This window comes from Mobula birostris, chromosome 31 (assembly GCF_030028105.1).
Source record: "Mobula birostris isolate sMobBir1 chromosome 31, sMobBir1.hap1, whole genome shotgun sequence".
In the NCBI taxonomy this organism is placed as follows: domain Eukaryota; kingdom Metazoa; phylum Chordata; class Chondrichthyes; order Myliobatiformes; family Myliobatidae; genus Mobula; species Mobula birostris.
In genome coordinates this window covers 38,941,707-38,965,066 of record NC_092400.1, presented here as the reverse complement: position 1 = coordinate 38,965,066, position 23,360 = coordinate 38,941,707, and the positions used below count along the sequence as shown (strand labels likewise).

The following is a 23,360-nucleotide window of genomic DNA, read 5'->3' as shown; positions in this document are numbered from 1 at the left end:
CTGACAGACACTTAACAGACTGTCTGTAGTTATGAGCCAAATTTCAGGGAACTAGCAGAAAGTATTCAGCTCCAGTCATCGCACTGAGTGCAACAGTCAATTTTTATTCATTTATTTTTTGTGTTGAAATAAAATTAAATAATGTATAAGGGGGTTTCGACTTTTATGTTACATGTGGAGGCTAATTAAAATGGCATCTTTGTTATGTTAATCTGGGGAATGTGGCTTTGTTGTGTTAAACGCTGAGAAATTTTGCGCTAGCAGCTTGTTTTTGCTTTAGAGTGTGATAAAAAAGTGCTATTAACCAATTGGGATAGTTGTTATGGTTTTGGTGTATTTGAAGATACTGTATGCGCGGGGTTTTGGGGCAGAAGGCGGGAGAACGAGACAGAGGATGGACGATGTGCTGTGATGTCCGCTAACAGGGTCGGACCCTGAGAAGGGCGCTCGGCGAGGAGACGGAAACGGACTCGTGTGGAGCGTCTGGTCGACCACTGTTGTTGGTCCCAGGCGGCCGGTCGAGGTGGTCCGAGGGGGTCGCAGGGTGAAGAAGAAGGTCCTTGAGCTCCAATGGTTTTTGTGCACAAAGAGATTGAACTTTGATAAGTGTGGCGCCTTTTATTTTTCTTTTATATTTTATTCTCTTTTAATTATATAGTTCCAGTAATATCTATAAACTGTAAATCATTTAATTGCATCTGGTGTATTGTTTGTTATTTGGGCGGGGTGGGGTACCTCACACAGCATCCACACAAACCTATTACCCAGTTTGCCGGGGCTGAGGCTGTTTCCCTAGACGACAGCGAGCCGAGCGACCCTGAGGGTGGCCGGGGGGGGGGCTACATTGTGGGGGCTCGTCCGGGATTGAGTCTGCTGGTATGCTGTGTGGGTGCCCTGTTTAAATCTGTAATGTGTGTCTCTGTGGGTTATTTGCTGTTGATTGCTGTATGAGTGGTGGGTGAGGTCTTTGTTCGAGTTCAGGCTGGCATTGACGAGTTGGAGGTGGCACTCGGGGCTGTCCATGCTGTTGAGAGAGAGAGGAAAGAGTGGTCTGATTTGGAGGTAGGGTCTGCGAATAAATGTTCCAGCTCTGGCAGGCTCCGCCTGGTGTCTGGGATAGTGTCCACCCCAAGAGGGGCGGAGGCGTGTGAGACGTGGGTGGAGCGGATCTCTCAGTTGTTAGATGAGTGGCATTCCTCGGTTGAGGGAGAGCAACAGGGATTGGTTGAAAGTTTGAGTAGGCGGGCTGGTGACGGTGTTAGAGCTGTCACGTTCACTTACACCGTAGTGACAGTTGTCAGTTATTTGAAAGAGGGGGGAAAGTTTTCAGTGTGTCTTCTCTGGCTAGGAGGGCGGCTAAATTGCTTGCAGTGCCGGGGGATCATTTCAGGGGATCAGTTGTTCAGCTGATCAGAGAGGTGTCGGGAAACTTAGTGGAGGCCCAGTGGGGGAACGGCTTGGGGTCTCTGGGGAAGCACGTTCCCAGCAATGTACCAATGAACTTCCGAAAGGAAAACACCCTATTCCTAAAGGCTTAGAGGGGCCACGCCTCAGGGTGTCGCTATGGATAGAGGGAAGCGATGCTAAAGCTATCCTCGACCCCGGGGCACAGATCAAGTTGTTGTACAGTTCGTTTTACAACCAGTGTCTGAAGCATTTACCCTTGACAACCGCAAGGGCTTTGAGACTTTAGGTACCAGTGCCAGTAGTTATCCAGAAGACGATGATTGGTTAATGACCCTGGAGGTCATGGAGGCATTTTCTGGGCACCCAGCGTGTCGAGTTGCTTCTGAGGACGTGTGTAGCAGCCTTGAGCCAGTACCGAATTTAAACGAGACCCAGCGGTGGTACGGCTTGGGGAAAGTAGCTGAGGGTGAGACCCTCTTAGTAGACGCTCCAAACCACCACGAGGGAGGGGAGTTGACCACTGAAGACATGTCAGTGAGAGAGAGGTCGCGGCAACTGGATCTTGGCGGCGTGGAAGATGAAGGCAGTGTGTGTGTGGATTATGCGATGTGGTTTAATGTGCTGCACCTGAGGGGTGGATGTTGCCAGATCCTGAGGAGTGCGGCTGTTGAGCTGAAGATGGCCTTTACTAGTTCCCTAGGATTCTTCCGATCCGAAAAGATGCCCAAGGGCATATCCGGAGTCCCTGCATCCTTCCCGCGGGGCATGAGGAAGACCATGGGGGAAGTGAAGGTGTGTGGAGTTTTGACGTATGTGGATGACCGCCTAGAGCTTGGATTCGCCTGGGGGGACTATGAGGCGAGGCGAGTGGCTGAGCCCGGGCGACCGAAGCGAAGTGTCAAATGTGGAGGAGTTTTTGGCCGGAGGAGTTTGGTGCAATGTGAGGAAAATGACCCAACATACCAGTTGAACTTCCTGGTGTTGGGACAGACGGTGGTGGACCGGGGGATGGAAACCCAGGTCGTCAATCTGAATGAGACACAGGGAAGAGAGAGGATTTGCACTGCACTGCGGTCATGTACTGATGAATTAATCCAGCGAGAAGAAGCAATGACCCACCTTCGAAGGGATCAGCAGAAACTCAAGATGTCGATTCAGAAAAAATTGGAAGACTTACAAGGTGGGCAAGATCAAGGAAGTGTTCTGACTAAGGTCAACAGAAAACCGAGAGCCCAGGGAGGGGAGTTTGACCACACTCCCAAGGAGGTGAAGAAATGGAGGACAGATCTCGGAAAAGGTAGGCGGACGCTTGAAAGGAGCCTGAAGATGACAATCGCAAGTTTAAATGAAGTGGAAAATCTGAAAGTTGACCTGGAAGACGTCCTCAGGAAGAAACAACCGGAGGCTGAACATTCTTTAACTGCTGCTTTTCAGGTCAGGGTAGAAGAAGCTGGTGGGGTAACTGCGTCCCAGATTGAGATGACCAAGAACCCTGAGTCAGAACAGCTGAGGCTGTGGCGAGAGTTGAAGGAGTCCCCGAAGAAGCTGACGTCTCGACTGAAAGAGGCTGAAGGGGTAGCCCCGGCTAGATGTTTCATTTTGGAGAAACTCAAACAGCAGCTACCGATCGAAGGAATGAGGAAGGATATGGATTCGAAGGATGATGTGCTGCACGTGTGATACATGCTGCCTTTCGCTAACTTCCCCGTGATTGAGGAAGAGACCTTTGGCCCTTCTCCCACTGAGTCAGGTGTAGTGGGGAGGGCTAGCTGTGGGCAGTCTGAGTTACGGCAGGATCAGGAAGGAGGAGAGGCGGGGCCCCGGACATGGGACAGGGGGCTCCGAGCTGTGGTGGTGGCCTGAGTGAGAGAGGAGTTGGCAAACAGGCCCGAGGTATCCCTAGTAGTGTCTGAGCCTTTTGGGTTTAGGTGAGGGGGTACGGAGGTCTCGGAGGGTCAAGAAGCTCTCAGATAGGCTGGCCTATGTAGCGCCCATGGGACGGGAGTAAGGTCCACTGTTTGGGGAGCAATGTCACTGTGTGTATCTGTGTATGTGTGTTGTGTGTCTGCAGGACTGGTTGGCGAGTTATTTAGAAGTCATGAGGACATGACTTTATTTGGTGGGAGGAGAGTGTAAGGGGGTTTCGTCTTTTATGTTACTGTGGCTAATTAAAATGGCGTTTTTGTTATGTTAATCTGGGGAATGCGGCTTTGTTGTGCTTTAACGCTGAGAAAGTTTGCGCTAGCAGCTTATTGTGGTTTAGAGGGTGATAAGAGGGTGCTATTAACCAATTGGGATAGTTGTTATGGTTTTGGTGTATTTGAAGATACTGTATGCGCGGGGTTTTGAGGCAGAAGGCGGGAGAGCGAGACAGAGGATAGACGAGGTGCTGTGAGTCCGCTAACGGGGTCGGACCCTGAGGAGGGCGTTCGGCGAGGAGACGGAGATGGACTCGTGTGGAGCGTCTGGTCGACCACCGTTGTTGGTCCCAGGCGGCCGGTCGAGGTGGTCCGAGGGGGTCGCAGGGTGAAGAAGAAGGTCCTTGAGTTCCAACGGTTTTTGTGCACGAAGAGATTGAACTTTGATAAGTGTGGCGCCTTTTATTTTCCTTTTATATTTTATTCTCTTTTAATTATATAGTTCCAGTAATATCTATAAACTGTACATCATTTAATTGCATCTGGTGTATTGTCTGTTATTTGGGCGGGGTGGGGTATCTCACACATCATCCACACCAACGAATTACCCAGTTTGCCGGGGCCGAGGCTGTTTCCCTAGACGACAGCGAGCCGAGCGACCCTGAGGGTGGCCGGGGGGGCTACAAATGAAACATAGAATTAAAGTGATGTGAGCATTATAAAAATAAGTAATACTAGTTGGTAGCAATACTCCTGGTATGGAAAGTATGAAGAGAGGTTGTTTCTGGGGTTGCGGGGTTTACTTCCGGTCTCTTCTGCCTGTGCATGTGTCTAAACGATTTAGTAGGTCGATCTTGCCTTTCACTAAGGCTGAGATAGGCGATCACGGGCTTAAAAAGGTTGGCGACCACTAGTTTAAGCGCTGCCTACACTAGCATTCATTTGAGTCAACTTTACATAAACAAGTTTTCCAAAAAGTTCAAAGTTCAAATTAATTTATTAAAGAATGTTCATGTCACCTTGTACACCCTGGATTCATTTTCTTGCTGACGTTCACAGTAAATACAAAGAAACACAATAGAATCTATGAAAGACTGCTTACAACCAATGTACAAAAGACAACAAACTGCAAAAACAAAAAAGAAAAAAACAAAATAATAGTCTTAGGTAAATAAGCAATAAATATTGAATACATAAGATGAAAATTCCTTGAAAGTGAGACCATAGAACAGTTCAGTGATGGGGTGAGTGAAGTCATTCCTTCTGGTGCAAGAGCCTGATGGTTGAGGGGTAATATCTGTTCCTGTACCCAGTGGTGTGAGTTCCTGATAGCAAAGTTCAACGTACATTTGTTATCAAAGTATGTATACATTATACAACCCTGAGATATGTCTCCTAACAGGGAGTCATGAAACAAAGAACCCATTTAAAACACCCTAGGTGCAGGAAAAAAAAACACAAACCATGCAAATCATACAAATAACTGACAAGGTTCCACACGGTAGACTTATTCAGAAAGTTAGAAGGCATGGGATCCAGGGAAGTTTGGCCAGGTGGATTCAGAATTGGCTTGCCTGCAGAAGGTAGAGGGTGATGGTGGAGGGAGTACATTCAGATTGGAGGATAGTGACTAGTGGTGTCCCACAAGGATCTGTTCTGGGACCTCTACTTTTCGTGATTTTTATTAACGACCTGGATGTGGGGGTAGAAGGGTGGGTTGGCAAATTTGCAGACGACACAAAGGTTAGTGGAGTTGTAGATAGTGTAGAGGATTGTCAAAGATTGCAGAGAGACATCGATAGGATGCAGAAGTGGGCTGAGAAGTGGCAGATGGAGTTCAACCCGGAGAAGTGTGAGGTGGTACTCTTTGGAAGGACAAACTCCAAGACAGAGTACAAGGTAAATGGCAGGATACTTGGTAGTGTGGAGGAGCAGAGGGATCTCGGGGTACATGTCCACAGATCCCTGAAAGTTGCCTCACAAGTAGATAGGGTAGTTAAGAAAGCTTATGGGGTGTTATCTTTCATAAGTCGAGGGATAGAGTTTAAGAGTCGCGGTGTAATGATGCAGCTCTATAAAACTCTGGTTAGGCCACACTTGGAGTACTGTGTCCAGTTCTGGTCACCTCACTATAGGAAGGATGTGGAAGAATTGGAAAGGGTATAGGGGAGATTTACCAGGATGCTGCCTGGTTTAGAAAGTATGCATTATGATCAGAGATTAAGGGAGCAAGGGCTTTACTCTGGAGAGAAGGAAGATGAGAGGAAACATGATTAAGGTGTACAAGATAATAAGAGGAATAGATAGAGTGGATAGCCAGTGCCTCTTCCCCAGGGCACCACAAGAGGACATGGCTTTAAGGTAAGGGGTGAGAAGTTCAAGGGGGATATTAGAGGAAGGTTTTTTACTCAGAGAGTGGTTGGTGCATGGAATGCACTGCCTGAGTCAGTGGTGGAGGCAGATACACTAGTGAAGTTTAAGAGACTACTAGACAGGTATATGGAGGAATCTAAGGTGGGGGCTTATATGGGAGGCAGGGTTTGAGGGTCAGCACAACATTGTGGGCCAAAGGGCCTGTACTGTGCTGTACTATTCTATGTTCTATGTTCAAACAATAAACGCAAGTTTGGAACTGAATTCCACAGAGAGTTGTTCATGGACCCTCAGTTCAGTGCAGACTGGAGCAGTGAGTATAACCAGCCTCAATCTTGCCTTGGGCTTATCTTTTCAATCTGTCCCTGCACATAAATTGTCCTCCAAACATCGGGTTCAGAGACTCTGGGACCTGGACCCTGCTGCCTCGATTCACCCCATGCCCAACCTTTCCAATTTGGCTTGGCAATTAAATTGATCGAACTTCGTGTCTTCCTTGCTGTCAGCAATGGGCCTGCTGCCTCACCTGTCCTCGGTTTTGCCATATCTAATTGCCAAAGGGAAGTTACAGACTATTGCTTGCAATGATTGCTTTCTAGAAAAAGAGTGATTAACAAAGTATTTTAGTTTCGCACACAAAATGCTGGAGGAGCTCAGCAGGTGGCAGCATCTATGGTAAAGGGTACAGTCAGGCCAAGACCCTTTGGCAGGACTGCATCTGCAGATTTTCTCCTGTTTGTATTTAGTTATTTTCTTTGTTTCATTGGCCATCAGCTAGAAGTCACTGAGATTCATCAATGCCATCTTAAACTGGCAGCATCAATATGAGAGTATGGCCTGGGCGGTAGAGGTACCTGATAATGGATGCTGCTTTCCTGTGACAGTGCTCCATGTAGATGTGCTCAATGATGGGGAGGGCTTTATCTGTGATAGGCTGGACTGTAGCCACTACTTTTTGTAGGCTTTTCTGTTCAAGGGCATTGGTGTTTCCTGATTGCATAGTGATGTACGCAATATATTTCTCCACTCTCCAATACTCTCCACTCCACATTGATAGAAGTTTGCACAGATTCAGCTTGTCATCTATAACTTTGACAAACTTCTTAGCCCAGGCACTACGTAATGGCACTTGTGTGCTGGACCCAAGATGTATCCCCTGAAATGTCAGAATCAGAATCAGGTTTATTATCACATTTGTGACGTGAAATGTATTAACTTAGCAGCAGCAGTTCAATGCAATACATAATCTAGCAGAGAAAAAAATAAAATACAAATAATAATAAACAAGTAAATCAATTACGTATATTGAATAGATTTTTAAAAATGTGCAAAAACAGAAGTACTGTGTGTTAAAAAATAAGTGAGGTAGTGTCTATAGATTCAATGTCCATTTGGGAATTCGATGGCAGAAGGGAAGAAGCTGTTCTTGAATCGTTGAGTGTAAGTGCCTTCAGGCCTCTGTACCTCCTACCTGATGGTAATAGTGAGAAACGGGCATGCCCTGGGTGCTGGAGGTCCTTAATAACGGACGCTGCCTTTCTGAGACACCGCTCCCTAAAGATGTCCTGGGTACTTTGTAGACTACTACCCAAGATGGAGCTGACTAGGTTTACAATCTTCTGCAGCTTCTTTTGGTCCTGTGCAGCAGCCCCTCCACACCAGACAGTGATACAGCCTGTCAGAATGCTCTCCACGGTACAACTATAGAAGTTTTGAGTGTATTTGTTGACATGCCAAATCTCTTCAAACTCCTAATAAAGTATAGCTGCTATCTTGCCTTCTTTATGACTACATGGATATGTTGAGACCAGGTTAGATCCTTAGAGATCTTGACACCGAGGAACTTGAAGCTGCTAACTCTCTCCATTTCTGATCCCTCTATGAGGATCCATTGTTATTCCATTGGTGATATTGCTGGAATCTGGAACAACACACAAAATGCTTGTGGAACTCGGCAGATCAGGCAGCGCCTGTGGAAGGAAATGTGGTGGTTTAGATTGAGACTCATCTGGACTCATTACACTAAGTCATCTTTTAAAGCTCATTTTTTGAGAAAGAATTCTTGTAACTACAGTCACTGTCAGGGAATGTGCAGGGAATGGAGATACCAAATATGGTCACAAGATCTTCAAACAGTAGTATGGAGGAATCACATTTTTAAAGATTAAAGATTAACTTTGTCACATGTACATCAAAGCATACAGTGAAATGTGTTGTTTATGTCAACAGCCAATGCAGTCCAAGGCTATGCTGCGTGCAGCCTTACTTCAGGTCCTACAGAGCAAACCCACAACTTGCTGTCCTTTTTTTTTTGTAATTTTTATTGAATTTCATCATCAAACAAACATTTCCATAAGATATATTTCAGATACTGTACATATGTATCATATAATCATATTCATCACAAATCTCCACATAATATTTATCTGAGGTATACACTTATAGAAAGGAGAGGAAAGAAAGAACAATCGAAAGAAAAAAACTATGTACAGAGTAGGGAGTGATCTTTTTTTACAACATATTCATTGTCTTGTGAGAATAAAATCAGGCCTATGAATTGTTATGTAGTTAAACCATTTTTTCCAGTGTGAATAAAATTGTTCTAACTTATGATTAACAGATGCTGTTATCTTCTCCATTTTGTAAACCAGCAGTACATTCATTAAATATGTATCTCTTTTCAACCATTCTTGAGGTATATACCCAAAATATATGTTCTTACTCTCTTAAGGGTATCTCACATTTAAAGATGATCTTGTAGGGCATTATGTATCCCACTTCAATAGTCTTTGATAATGGGGCATTCCCAGAAAATATGATAATGGTTTGCATTTTGATTTCAACAATTTCTCCAGCAAACAGGGGGGTTACTATCATAATGGGATTTCTGAGAGGGTGTAATAAAATATTTTACCAAGTTTTTCCACCCGAACTCCCTCCATTTCTGTGAACTGGTACACTTCCATTGATACCTCCATATTATTGTCCAGTCTTCCTCAGATATTATTATCCCTCCTTCCTTCTCCCATTTTGTTTTAATGTATGAAGTCAAATGTGTTTTAAGATCTGACAAACCCTTATACACACTTGAAATGATTTTACTACCGTTGTCTGAATTATATGCTTTTCTAAATAGCTCTATCAGACATGTACTTGCCTTGGTTACATTTTTAACCGTCCTATTAACATACTGTCGCATCTGTAAATACCGGTAAATGTCTTGTTTTTCTAATAAGTGTTTCTCTGAGCATTTCAAAACTGAACAGTGTTCCTTCTTTCATTATATTGCAAATAACTGTTATTCCTTTAGCTGTCCAGTCCTTAAATCTAGCATCCAGTTTATTCGGCGTAAAATCCGAGTCATATGTGCACCATTTAAAAATTGCAATGTCTCGCTCCAGTTTATATTCTTTTATAATAGTTTTCCATATTTTAAGAGTCCATTTCATCCACAGGTTGTCAATATTATTTATGTAACTTTGTAGGTTGTTACCAGCTAAAATTGCCTGAATGGGGATGGAAAGTATCCTCTCCTCAATGTTTTTCCATTGAGCGTCATATGATGGATTGCGAACACAAAATACTCTGCAGGTACTGGGCTCAAAGCAATACTCACAACACGCTGGAGGAACTCAGCAGGTTGGGCAGCATCTGTGGAAATGATCAGTCAATGTTTTGGGCCGGAACCTGTCATCAGGACTGAAGACAGAAGGGGCAGAGGCCCTATAAAGAAGGTGGGGGATGGTGGGAAGGAGAATGCTGGTAGGTTCCAGGTGAAAAGGAAAGATAAAAGGGTGGGGGAGGGGAAGCAGGGAGGTGATACACAGGAAAGGTGAAGAAGGAATAGGGGAAAACACAACGGGTTTTGAGGTGGAACCATGGGGGAGGTAGTGGGCAGCTAGGGGAGGGGGCAGAGTGAAATAGGGATTGGGGGAAGGAATTACCGGAAGTTGGAGAATTCAATGTTCGTACCAAGGGACTGGAGACTACTTAGGCGGTATATGAGGTGTTGCTCCTCCAACCTGAGTTTAGCCTCATCATGGCAGTAGAGGAGGCCATGTATGGACATATCAGAATGGGAATGTGAAGCAGAGTTGAAGTGAATGGCAACTAGGAAATCCTGTCTGTTGTGGCGGACGGAGTGGAGGTGCTCAACAAAGTGGTCCCCCAATGTAGACCAATGTGGTCCTCCATTGGTTTCACCATTAGAGGAGGCCGCACTGGGAGCACCAGATGCAATAGATGACCCCAACAGACTCACAAGTGAAGTGTTGCCTCACCTGGAAGGACTGTTTGGGGCCCTGAATGGTGGTAAGAGAGGAGGTGTAGCACTTATGCTTACAGGGATAAGTGCCGGGTGGGAGATCTGTGGGGAGGGACTGATCCTTGCAGAAAGCGAAGAGGGGTGGAGAGGGAAAGATGGTGGGCCCCAGCTATGCCTGCCTCTTCATTGGTTATGTGGAACAGTCTGTGCTCCAAACCTATTCTGGTACTGCTCCCCAACTTTTCCTTCGCTACATTGACGACTACATTGGTGCTGCTTCCTGCACCCATGCTGAGCTCGTCAATTTCATTGACCTTACTTCAAACTTCCACTCAGCCCTCAAATTCACTTGGTCTATCTCGGACACTTCTCTCCCCTTTCTCGATCTCTCGGTCTCCATCTTCTACAAGCCCACTGACTCTCATAACTACGTCGACTATACCTCTTCCCACCTTGCCACATGCAAAAATACCATTCCCTATTCCCAGTTCCTCCGTCTCTGCCGCATCTGCTCCCAGGATGAGGCTTTCCGTTCCAGGACATCTCAAATGTCCTCTTTCTTTATGGATGGTGGTTTCCCTTCTGCTGTCATCAATGATGCCCTCACCTGCATCTCCTCCATTTCCCGCACTTCGGCCCTCACCCCATCCTCCCGCCACCACAATAGGGACAAAGTTCCCCTTGTCCTTACCTACCACCCCACCAACCTCCGGATCCAGCACATTATCCTCCGCAACTTCCGCCACCTTCAATAGGACCCTACCACTAAGCACATCTTTCCCTCTCCACCCCTTCCGCTTTCCGCAGGGATTGGTCCCTCCGTGACTCCCTGATCCACATATCCCTCCCCACGGATCTCCCACCCAGCACTTATCCCTGTAAGCGTAAGTGCTACACCTGTCCCTACACCTCCTATCTTGCCACCATTCAGGGCCCGAAACAGTCCTTCCAGGTGAGGCAACACTTCACTTATGAGTCTGTTGGGGTCATCTATTGCATCCGGTGAGGCCTCCTCTACATCGATGAAACCCGACGCAGATTGGGGGACCGCTTCGTGGAGCACCTCCGCTCTGTCCACCACAACAGACAGGATCTCCTGGTTGCCACCCACTTCAACTCTGCTTCACATTCCCATTCGGATATGTCCATACATGGCCTCCTCTATTGCCATGATGAGGCTAAACTCAGATTGGAGGAACAACACCTCATATACCATCAGGGTAGTCTCCAGTCCCTTGGTATGAACATTGAATTCTCCAACTTCCGGTAATTCCCTCCCCCTATCCCTATTTCACTCTGCCCCCTCCCCCAGCTGCCTAATATCTCCCTCATGGTTCCGCCTCCTTCTACCCATTGTGTTTTCCCCTATTCCTTCTTCACCTTTCCTGCCTATCTCCTTCCTGCTTCCCCTCCCCAACCTCTTTATCTTTCCCCTTACTGGTTTTTCACCTGGAACCTACCAGCCTTCTCCTTCCCACCCTCCCCCCACCTACTTTATAGGGCTTCTGCTCCTTCCCTCTTCAGTCCTGACGAAGGGTTCCCGCCCGAATTGTTGACTGATCGTTTCCAGGGATGCTGCCCAACCTGCTGAGTTCCTCCAGTGTGTTGTGATATGATGGATTGCACCAGCATATCACAGCTCTCAACTGTGCTGCAAAATAATAATCTCTAAGAGAAGGTAGGCCCCATCCCCCCTTTTCCTTGACTAATTGCAAAATTTTGAGATGAACCCTAGGCCTTTTACCTTGCCATATATATCTTGATAGCATGTTCTTCCATTCATTGAATTGATTTTGGTTAATCTCTATTGGTAGGGTCTGAAAGAGATTTAGTAGTCTGGGCAGTATATTCATTTTAATAGATTCAATCCTTGAACTGAGACCAAGGCAAGGAATTAGGTTCCACCTTGTTATAGCTTCCTTAATTTTTTTATATATAGGCTGATAATTGCATTCTGATAATTTTGCCAAATCTTTTGGCATAATGATGCCCAAATATTTGACAGACTCTGTTTGCCATGCCCAAGGATATCTACTTTCAATTTCTCTTGGTGGGCTATAGTTATATATGAAAGTAGTTGGGTTTTATCTATGTTGATCTTGTATCCTGATAATTGGCCATATTGTTCAAAAGATTGCATCAATTTAGGTAAAGAGTCTGTTGGTTGCCCTAGATAGATCAAAATGTCATCCGCGTAACAGGCCAATTTATGCTCTGTCCTTTTAATAGTAATTCCCCGATAGCTCCATTTTGTCTGATGTATTGAGCTAATGGTTCCAGATATAATGCGAAGAGTAGCGGTGACCATTTACAACCCTGTCTCGTGCCCCTTTCTAGGGTAAAGCTATTAGATAAATATCCATTGATTTTAATCCTAGCAGTAGGATTGTCGTATAGTGCTTGTATAGTTTTAATAATTGTGTCATGTAGACCAAATCTATGTAACACTCTATAAAGAAAATTCCAATTAACTGAATCAAATGCCTTTTCAGCATCCACGCTTACCATTAAAGCTTTAATTTCTTATTTTTAATATGATCCATAATGTGAAGTGTCCTTCCTATATTGTCTTGTGTTTGGCGTTGTTGTATAAAACCTGTCTGATCATTATGTATCAGTATGGGTAGAAACTCTTCTAATCGTTTGACCATGACGGAGGGAAATATTCTATAATCCACATTAAGAACAGTCCAAATCAGGGGTCCCCAACCTTTTTTGCACCACGGATCGGTTTATTATTGACAAGATTCTTGTGGACCGGCTGACCGGGGTGGTGGGGGAGGGGGTGTAGGGTTGCCAATGGACAAGAGTAGCGGTCAAATACGTTGTGTTTACCCCAAGAAAGACTACCATGGCCATGAAGCCTTGTGCGGGCACCAGTGTGAGCATGCGTGTACGTGCCGATTTTTTACTACAAATCATTTTTGGCGATTCTGTTCGGGGGGTGTTTTTAATCACAACTGGAATATAGGTGATAAGTGGCTAATACACTCAATTTCGTTTCTAAAAGGGTTTATCTAACAAATTTAATATTAAACACACAGCGCATATTTTCCTCGCATGTATAAGTCAATTACAGTATAAGTCACTTATAAGTCACTAACATCATAACATTTTAAGTAACGTTTGGATATTAAACACTCAGCACATATTTTCGCCGTATGAACATATAAAATCATTGCAACACACCAATATCGCTGAATCAGTGGGAGCCCTGGGCTTGTTTCCCTGTAACAAGAGGGTCCTATTGAGGGGTGATGGGAAACAGTGATACTCGAAGGGGGTTTCTTATGTCCAGTCTATTCTGCAATTTAGTTTTCGTTGCATTCATTGCAGAGATATGTTGGAAATGGAAGCAACGTTTTCAGTGCTTTCGTGGCTGTCTCAGAATATTTAGCTTTGACTTTGATCCAGAATGCCAGTAGAGCTGTTATGTCAAACATACTTTTCAGCCTGTCGTCATTTGCAAGCTTGAGAAGTTGGTCTTCTTCCCGCGCTTACGTGGATGACGTGCGGGTAATGACTTCACATGCGTAATGACCTCGCGTGCATTCAAGCTCAACAGTGGACGTGACAGGGAATGAGAAAAGGTGCAGCTGATTCATATCATCAAATCATATCATTTCCTCGCGGCCCGGTAGCAAATGCTTTGCGGCCCGACACCAGGCTGTGGCCCGGTAGTTGGGGACCACTGGTCTGAATGACCCACATGCCATTATATCCTTGCCTTCTTTCGGTACAGCTGAGATTATGGCCTCCTTCCAGCTGGGTGGCATTTGCACCTTTCTCAGGGCCCAGTTCAGTGTGGAGAGTAAAACAGGGAATAACTCACTTCAAAACTCTTTATCTCACTCTGCCATATATCCATCTGATCCTGGTGATTGCTTAATTTAAGCCTACTAATTGCAGTTTTTAGTTCAGCTTCAGTTATGTCAGCAGTCATCTTTATATTTTGTTCTGTGCTTAAAGTTGGTAACTCTAAAGAATTCAGAAAGGTGTCAATTTGGGTTAAGTTTCCCCCTGGAACTTTGGAATATAGAGTTTTGTAAAACATTTCAAAAGCTCCATGAATTTCACTTAGCTTATTTTTTATCACTTTTGTTCTTGAATCCCTAATTCTATGAATTGTATTTTCTGCTATTTTTTTTTCAGTTTCCATGCCAGTATTTTCATTGATTTAGATCCACTTTCATAGTGTCTCTGTTTCAGAAACGTTAAATTTTTTTCTAAATTCTTGTGTAGCCAAATTATTAATTTCATTCCTAATTTTTTTAGTTTCCTCTAGTGTGTCCTGTGCCATACACAATTTGTGTTTCTTTCTAGTTCCTTGAGCTTATTTTGTAATTCCTCTAATGTTTTATTCTGTATTTTTTTCTCATATGAAGATATCGCTATAATTTTCCCTCTTAGACAGCCTTCAGAGTATTCCATAGAATGAGAGGTGAAACCTCTCCATTATCATTGAGTAGACTTGAATTTAGTCTCCAAATAGTATTCTTTGGTTGTAGGTCAAAATCAACAGATAAATATATAGGTGCATGGTCACTTACATCTATTGTCCCAATTCCACAGGTGACTATTTTGTCTCTTATCTTTTCCAAATGTTATAAATCCTGATATTTTTCCATCGCGATCTTCCCTCCTGGTCAAGCAATTTACTTTCCTGTTGATTTAATATTTTTATCGTCTTACTTAGTATCTGTTCCACGTTTTGCACACGATCTTCCACCTTGTCAATTCGAGTCTCTGCCACTGCTATTTTCTGATTGACTTTGGCAAGCTCTGACTTTATATCATTGAGTTGCTGCTTTATATCTTTTTGGACTTCCTTTATCTCTTCCAGAATCCTTATCATATTAGCCACTCCGCCCGCATGAGGTCCCGCGTCAGCCTCGCCGCCACGCGCATGTGCAGGAGAGTCGCTTGCTGTACCTCTCTTTTTATCTCCATTCTTTTTCCCCATTCTTGCCCCCCTTATCAATTCAGATATTTTCGAAAGGTCTTACATTTGATGGATTAACTGGGCAAAATATGCATTTTTTTGGAGGAGCTGTTGATTTAAGCTGCCATTCTGGACAATGACGTCACCGGAACCACAACTTGCTATCCTAACATGACTTTTTTGGGATGTGAGAGGAAGCTAGAGAACCCAAAGGAAACCCACGTGGTCACGGGGAATGTACAACCTCCTTTCAGACAGCTGCAGCAATCGAACCCCGATCTTACAGCTGGCACTGGAAAGTGTTGACACAGTTCCCTGTAAACTCTGCGGCTGCACAGAAATGCTCCCGTGCACATAGACTGTGCTGCTGCACAGCTGAAATAAAGACATGAGAAAATATTTATGAAACGTGAAAGGTTTTCTTTGTTGGACTGTATTTTATTATACCTTCAATCAAAATGGAAAGTCTGATTTTTCAGTTTTCTTTATAAATATTAACAGAATGCATATTGCAAAAAAAAAAATAAAGTGCCACGCAGTTTTCAGGCTGTGTTAAAAATTTCCTGCTCAGAGCAATAGTGCAGCTGAGAAAATATTAGGAGAAATGTTGGTGTTGTGCTAACTACTACACTGCTATGTCGCCCTTATGAAATGATTGGTAATAGCCAGAACACCAGGAAAAAGAGCCAGAGGATTGTTTGTGTTCATTTTAGAGTGTAACAGTTCTTCAAGGCCATCAGTGTGTATTTTATTGATCTTTGCAGTAGGAGATAAACACCTGATTCTACTGATAAAAGCCTAAAGATAAGCTGTTTTGGCGCAGTAGCCTCCCTGTCATGAGATACCATGAGTTTTGAAAGAACTTTAGTCCACTCTTTGCAAACTGAGGGGAGGGATTGAAACAGGAATTGTTCAATGTGCTGAGCAAAGTATCGGGCATAGGTTGGGCTCGTCTTTTGACAAGGAGAAAGTGTGTGCAGCTGAGATTATTGTTCAGTATAAGAACAAGTTCAGCTGGGTGGAGAAAACTGGTGCTGAAATGGGCCACTGTTCAAGAGAAAGCCAGTGATACTGCAGACTGCCCTGCTGTGGGATGGAGGTGTGGAGGGACAGGACAAGGTGAGCCATTCAGGACCAGAACAGTGAGAGAAGGCCATGGTTTGAAGACACAAATTCTGTAGAGTGAGAGCAGGCTGAAACATGGGTCTGCATGGTCTGAACAGCTTGTTTGGGGAGGTAGAAGTAGGCTCTGCATGGTGGAGGCACTACAAGGCTATCCCTCAAGCAAATGAAGTCATGTGTGAAGGATAATACCCCATGTTCAGTGGTAGAGCCATGGTCCACTGGGAGTTACAAAGGGGTGTCTTAAAGATGATAAATCTTCTTAAGAGATAAATTGTCACTAAATTTGTCAGTAGGTTTGATGACAAAGGGGTTGGTTCTTAGTGGAATGTTGCAAGCAGGGAAGTGGGGTGGGTTAGTGTCAGCAAGATAATGTGTGAGTATACTTTGAATGGACAGCTGGAATGAACAGATCTAGAGAGGTTAGGAGGCTAGAACGAAGGTTCCATCTAGATGAGGAAATCGAGGACGGGTAAAAGAGGATGAGGATTGCAGGCCAAAGAAATGGGCACAGAGTAAAGGTTCAACACACTGGGCTCTGATATCATTAAGACAGATGTGATGGTTTATCTGGATGGCATGCGCAGCAAAAGCTTTCTAGAATCAGAATCAGGTGTATTATCATTAATATACAGTGCCTATATGGAAATTCTCATGTTTTATTGTTTTAAATTAAATCACAGTGGATTTAATTTTTTTTTTGACACCAGCAGAAAAACTCTTTCATGTCAAAGTGAAAACAGATCTCTACAAAGTGATCTAAATTAATTACAAATATATAACACAAAATAATTGATTGCTTAAGTATTCTCCCCCATCAGGTCAGAATTTAGTAGATGCACCTTTGGCAGCAATTACATTCTGTCTGGGTAGGTCTGTATCAGCTTTGCACATCTCGACATTGCAATTTTTTTCCCATTCGTAGAACCATAGAACATTACAGCACAGAAACAGGCCTTTTGGACCTTCTTGGCTGTGCCGAACCATTTTTTCTGCCTAGTCTTCTTTACAAAACTGCTCAAGCTCTATCAGATTGCTTGAGGATCATAAGTGAACAGTCCTTTTCAAGTCCAGCCACAAATTCTCAATTGGATTGAGGTCTGGACTCTGACTCGACCACTCCAGGACATTAACTTTGTTGTTTTTAAGCCATTCCTGTGTAGCTTTGGCTTTATGTTTGGGGTCATTGTCTTGCTGGAAAGCATATCTTCTCCCAAGTTGCAGTTCTCTTGCAAAATGCATCAGGTTTTCCTCCAGGATTTCCCTGTTTTTTGCTCCATTCATTTTACCCTTTACTTTCACAAGAACTTCCAGGGCCTGCTGCAGTGAAGCATCCCAACAGCATGGTGCAGCCACCATCATGCTTATGCCAAACATAGCATTTAGTCTGATGGCCAAGAAGCTCAGTCAGGGGACTTCTAGCTGACCTCAGATTCTTCCACAAGCCTTCTGGTATTTCTAGCCGAGATTTTATGTGAGTGTTTTTCAACAGTGGCTTTCTCTTTGCCTCTATCCTATAAAGCTGCGACTGGTGAAGCACTCAGGCAACAGTTGTATGCGCAGTCTCTCCCATCTCAGCCACTGAAGCTTGTATCTCTTCCAGAGTTGTCATAGGTCTCTTGGTGGCCTCTCTCACTAGTCCCCTTCTTGCACGGTGTTACGTACCCCGTAACTGGGTTGCCAACCAGCAGAAATGGATCACTCAGTTGGAGTCTGGATTACTAGAACTAAGAAAGTTTTATTAAAGAAACAAGCAACACAGTACTCTAATCAAACGGATAATAAATGCAACAGTTCAGCAATGATAAACACACATGTACACAGAATTAGGATAACAGGATCAATCAAGCTCTATCGGCTTCTAGGGGTAAATGACCAGTTTCAAAGTGACGCAAAGTTCAGTTCAATTGAATTCAGTTCAGTTCGCAGTAATCACTGCCGTGGGAGATGGACGGTGGGGGGAAGGAGAGAGAGAGCAAAACGAATGAATATTCAAACGGCTTCCACACAGACCTTCGATATTCTTCGCAGTCAGCTTTCGGGTGAGCCCTTTGTGATGTCTTCTGAGGTCACTGACTGTGACCCCTCCGTATCCAGATACGATCGTTTCTCTGCGGTGAACCTGGCACCCAGGCAAGGGCGGACACACACACCAGGTTCCCACCGATCGTGCCTTTCCACCCTGTGCGTCTATGGCTTGGTCCCGCGATCAGCCTTCCAAAACTTCCCACCGACTTATGGGAGGTGCACCGCTTCCAGGGTCTCGTTACCTCGGGGTGTCGTGTGTCTCTTGCCTTAGCGAACCTGTCCCTTTTTATCCCCCTGCTGGGGTATCACCTGTCCACCACTTCAAACAGTTCAGGGTTCAAAGGGGGAGCTGATCTTGACAGCTCTCCTTCCGTTAAACTCTCCTGTCCCTTCATTAACATCTCCAAATGCTGCTCCATTGTTTTCCTTATCTCTCTTTCTCCTGAAGACAGGTGGCAGACCAACGCTGATCCCACTGGTGCCAGCACAGGACAGCTAACATCTTAATCTATGTGTATTCTCGTCACACCTCCCACCTTTAAGGGTTTTTACTGGGGTAAAAATTACAAACATGAATACATTATTTGATACACACAAATATACATCTTTATCAGCTATTTGGCTAATGCAGCGAATTTGAAGTTGTCAACACCTGACAGACAGTCAGCCATCACATTTTCTGTTCCTTTTATATGTGTTTTTAATAATCCCTTAGACCAGGCTCCAACTTAGCAAACTTCATAGTGGCCAAAAACACTGATGAATTGCGATCAATGTAACCTCTCATTGGGTTTCGTCCCGGACCACAATAACAAGGGTCGTCCCATTCCGACTTAGTTTTCTCTCGCAAGGGCTTAGTAGGAGGGAGAGGGGTAGTAACCGCAGAGTTATTGCAAAACTTCCTACAGTACCCCACCATCTCCAAGAGCCTTCTGAGGGCCCTCTTGTCTGTCGGGGTTGGGATGTCAGAGATAGCCTGCACTTTAGCTTGCATCGCTGCCAGCTGCCCCTGTGTCACCACAATTCCCAGGTAAGTGACCTTCGTGTGGCCGAACTCATTTTTTTCAAGGTTCACTATCAAGCTGGCTTCAGACAGCCGTATTACATCGCCAATACACACCTCTGTGTTCGTCAGCCCTTTCGTCACTGAATTACTCATTCTATAGGGGTATTGCTCGCTAGGCTGGCCTATCGTAACAAACACCGCCCAGGGTCCCAGTTCTTTGCATCGCCTCGGGACAATCAAACACACGTGTGCGAGTCGTTTAATTACTTCTCCTAAAGAGTCGCTTTGTTCGGGGATTAAGGGAGAGACCTTATCAGCAGAGCTGGCCAAAACAATAGCCTTCACCCATCTGGTCGGTACCATACTCATCTTTTCAAAATGGTTTTTTTCTCTTATCAGGAGGACCCTAGCTTCATTGATTTCTGCGCTAACACCGACTAGGTTTGTTAGCATATCAAAAGCCTGTGACCGTCTCAGTTTGCGTCTGCCATGATCAATAACATCCTTCCTCCTGGGCAGCCGGTAAACCTCTTTCATGATTCCACCAACTGTTTCCTCCAGCACCGCAAAATGGCCACCGGGGGGTACCTTATGGGCCAGGTTAAAAATCTCATCCCCATAACTCTTTTGCACCACCCCCCATTCCTCATCTGCGGGTACGGTACTTGGTCTCCCTTTCTTCCTTAGCACTTCCTCCTCCACACAATAGCCTACTGGTTCTCTTCTTAATTCTGCGTCAGAGAGAGCTGTCTCTGCCAAAACCATCAGCCCCTCGTCTCACTCCTGCGCCTGCACAAGTTCTTTCCTGGCTAATGCTAAGTCTGTCTCAGCTCCCTCACTACCTCTTGTTTCACTACACTCCTTCTTTTCACTTTCTACCCCCTTCTCGTACAAGGCTGGCAGAAACGTCTCAGCTAAATTCACTTCGGCAGTCCCGTGATGAACCTGTGAGTCCATGGGCGGGGCCTCAATGCTGGCAGGCTGACCTGTCAATCTCACGGCTGGGAACACGATTCCCCCAGCGAGGTCATTACCGAGCAAAACTTCCACGCCTTTCATCGGTAATTCGGGCCTCACCCCGATCGTGACTAGTCCAGAGACCAAGTTGCTTTGTAGGTGTATCTGGTGCAAAGGGACTGCCTCTGTCCCTTCCCCAACACCTTTGACTTTCACCTCCCCAGTCTGGGTCTCTGAGCTAAACTCTAATACACTCTTCAATATCAATGACTGACACGCTCCCGTGTCTCTCCAGATCCGCACTGGAACTGGGTTTACTCCCTCCTTCACTGACACCAATCCGGCTGAGATAAACCTCTCACGCCCTTCCTGAACTTTGGCAGACCTCTCCTCTCCTAGCGGTTCGTTTACCAGCTCGATACAGCCAGTCAAAATCGCCATTTTTCCTTTTCCCGTCTCCTTCTTTGGGGCAAAGCACCTGGACGCAAAGTGTCCGACTTTCCCGCAATTATAACAGACGACCCCAGGAGATTCCCTACCAGACTGCTCCTGGTCTACCTTATCCTTCTCAGTAGTCCCCGGCTTACTTTCTGACTTTTCTGGCGGACTCTCCCCGCCATCCTGACTACCCTTCTGGTAGCCTTTACTCGGGGCAAACTTCATTTTATGCGTCAACGCATACTCATCCGCTAACTTAGCAGTTGCGGCTAACGTGGCTGCCTCTTTCTCATCTAGGTAGGGTCTCATACCCTCAGGGACACAACCTTTAAACTGCTCAATCAGGATCAGCTGCAGCAGTCTGTCATAATCCCCCTCTACCCCCTTCGAGGCGCACCAATGCTCACAATATGTCTGCGTCTCACGGGCAAACTCTAAATACGTGCGGTCCCACTGCTTCCTCGCATTCCGGAACCTCTGCCGATATGCCTCCGGGACCAACTCATAAATCCTGAGGATGGCCTCTTTCACCACCTCATACCGCTGGGCATCTTCCGCGGACAAAGCTGAGTAAGCTTGTTGGGCTTTCCCTTTCAGTACACTCTGAAGCAAAACAGCCCACTTATCCCTCGGCCAGTCCTGACTTGTAGCAACTTTTTCGAAATGGAGAAAGTACCGATCCACGTCGGTATCGTCAAATGGGGGAACCAGCCTAACCTCCTGGGTCGCCCGGAACCCTCCACCTTGGTTCGGCACGGGCCCCTGCTCTGCCCTTATCTTTAACTTCTCCAGCTCGAATTCCCTTTCCCTCTGTTTCTCCTCTCGCTCCAACTGTCTTTCTCTCTCTCTCTCTCTCTCTCTCTCTCTCTCTCTCTCCTGCCTTTCTAACTCTTTCTCTTTCTCCCGCCTTTCTAACTCTCTCTCTTTCTCCTGCCTTTCTAACTGCTTCTCTTCGTGTTCTAACTGCCGTACCCGGAACTCGTGCTCAAGTCTCAGTTTTTCAAGCTGCACCTGTACTGCGTCTCCAGCAGGTTTTTCAATAGACACCACCTCCAGCTCCCCTTGGGGAAACACACCTTTGGATACATAGTGCTGGACAATAGCTCTGTGTATCTCCTCTCTCCTCATTGTCAACTTCCCCTTAGCAAGATTCAACCGTTTGGCCACAGCTACCAATTCCGCTTTCCTGGCATCCTCTAATGCCTCCAAGGTCGGCGCCTTTATAAATTTCTCAACCTCCATTTCTGCTGTTTGTCTTTTCTTTCTTTCGGGAATTTTAACCCAATCAATTTACTCCGTCCCAAATTTAGCGTTCAAAATCGCGGACGAGAACCCCACTTATGTTACGTACCCCGTAACTGGGTTGCCAAACCAGCAGAAATGGATCACTCAGTTGGAGTCTGGATTACTAGAACTAAGAAAGTTTTATTAAAGAAACAAGCAACACAGTACTCTAATCAAACGGATAATAAATGCAACAGTTCAGCAATGATAAACACACATGTACACAGAATTAGGATAACAGGATCAATCAAGCTCTATCGTCGTCTAGGGGTAAATGACCAGTTTCAAAGTGACGCAAAGTTCAGTTCAATTGAATTCAGTTCAGTTCGCAGTAATCACTGCCGTGGGAGATGGACAGTGGGGGGAAGGAGAGAGAGAGAGAGCAAAACGAATGAATATTCAAACGGCTTCCACACAGACCTTCGATATTTTTCACAGTCAGCTTTCGGGCGAGCCCTTTGTGATGTCTTCTGAGGTCACCGACCGTGACCCCTCCGTTTCCAGATACGTTCGTTTCTCTGCGGTGAACCTGGCACCCAGGCAAGGGCGGACACACACACCAGGTTCCCACCGATCGTGCCTTTCCACCCTGTGCATCTATGGCTTGGTCCCACGATCAGCCTTCCAAAACTTCCCACCGACTTATGGGAGGCGCACCGCTTCCAGGGTCTCGTTACCTCGGGGTGTCGTGTGTCTCTTGCCTTAGCGAACCTGTCCCTTTTTATCCCCCTGCTGGGGTATCGCCTGTCCATCACTTCAAACAGTTCAGGGTTCAAAGGGGGAGCCGATCTTGACAGCTCTCCTTCCGTTAAACTTTTCCGTCCCTTCATTAACATCTCCAAATGCTGCTCCATTGTTTTCCTTATCTCTCTTTCTCCTGAAGACAGGTGGCAGACCAACGCTGATCCCACTGGTGCCAGCACAGGCCAGCTAACATCTTAATCTATGTGTATTCTCGTCACAACGGTCACTCAGTTTTTCAGGACGGCCTGCTCTAGGCAGATTTATATCAGTGCCACATTCTATCCATTAACTGTACTCCAAGGGATATTCAGTAATTTGGAAATTATCTTGTATTCATCTCCTAACTGTCAGATCACAAAAGAGGGAATTTGTTTAATGCCTACAAGATGGCTTCTTAGAGCATTTTGTGCTTGAGCCTATTTGAGTAAAGGCTATCTAGATTGAGTGTTGTGTAATAATCAAAATTTTATTAGGGAGCTTAATGTAAAGGAACCCTTAGGAGGCAGTGATCATAATATGATTGAATTCATACTGCAACTTGAAAGGGAGAAACACAAGTCAGATGTATCAGTATCGCAATGGAATAAAGGGAATTACAGAAACATGAGAGAGGAGCTTGCCCAGGTGGATTGGAGGAGGATATTGGCAGGGATGGCA

General features: G+C 45.3%; 1 protein-coding gene across 2 annotated transcripts in view; it reads left to right on the top strand.

The window, feature by feature from the left end:
* The window catches only part of gstt2 (glutathione S-transferase theta 2), a 42,951-nt gene that overhangs the window by 3,991 nt on the left and 15,600 nt on the right, over positions 1–23,360 (top strand). The window contains exon 2 of one of the 2 annotated variants that reach the window (XM_072247556.1): positions 426–4,337. The exons of the other annotated variant lie outside the window; for it this stretch is intronic. Within the exon in view, the coding sequence (XP_072103657.1) occupies positions 1,735–3,087 (1,353 nt within the window). The 5' untranslated portion in view covers positions 426–1,734 and the 3' untranslated portion in view covers positions 3,088–4,337. Of the gene's footprint in view, positions 1–425; positions 4,338–23,360 lie in introns of those variants that run through there. 2 annotated transcript variants of the gene reach the window in all.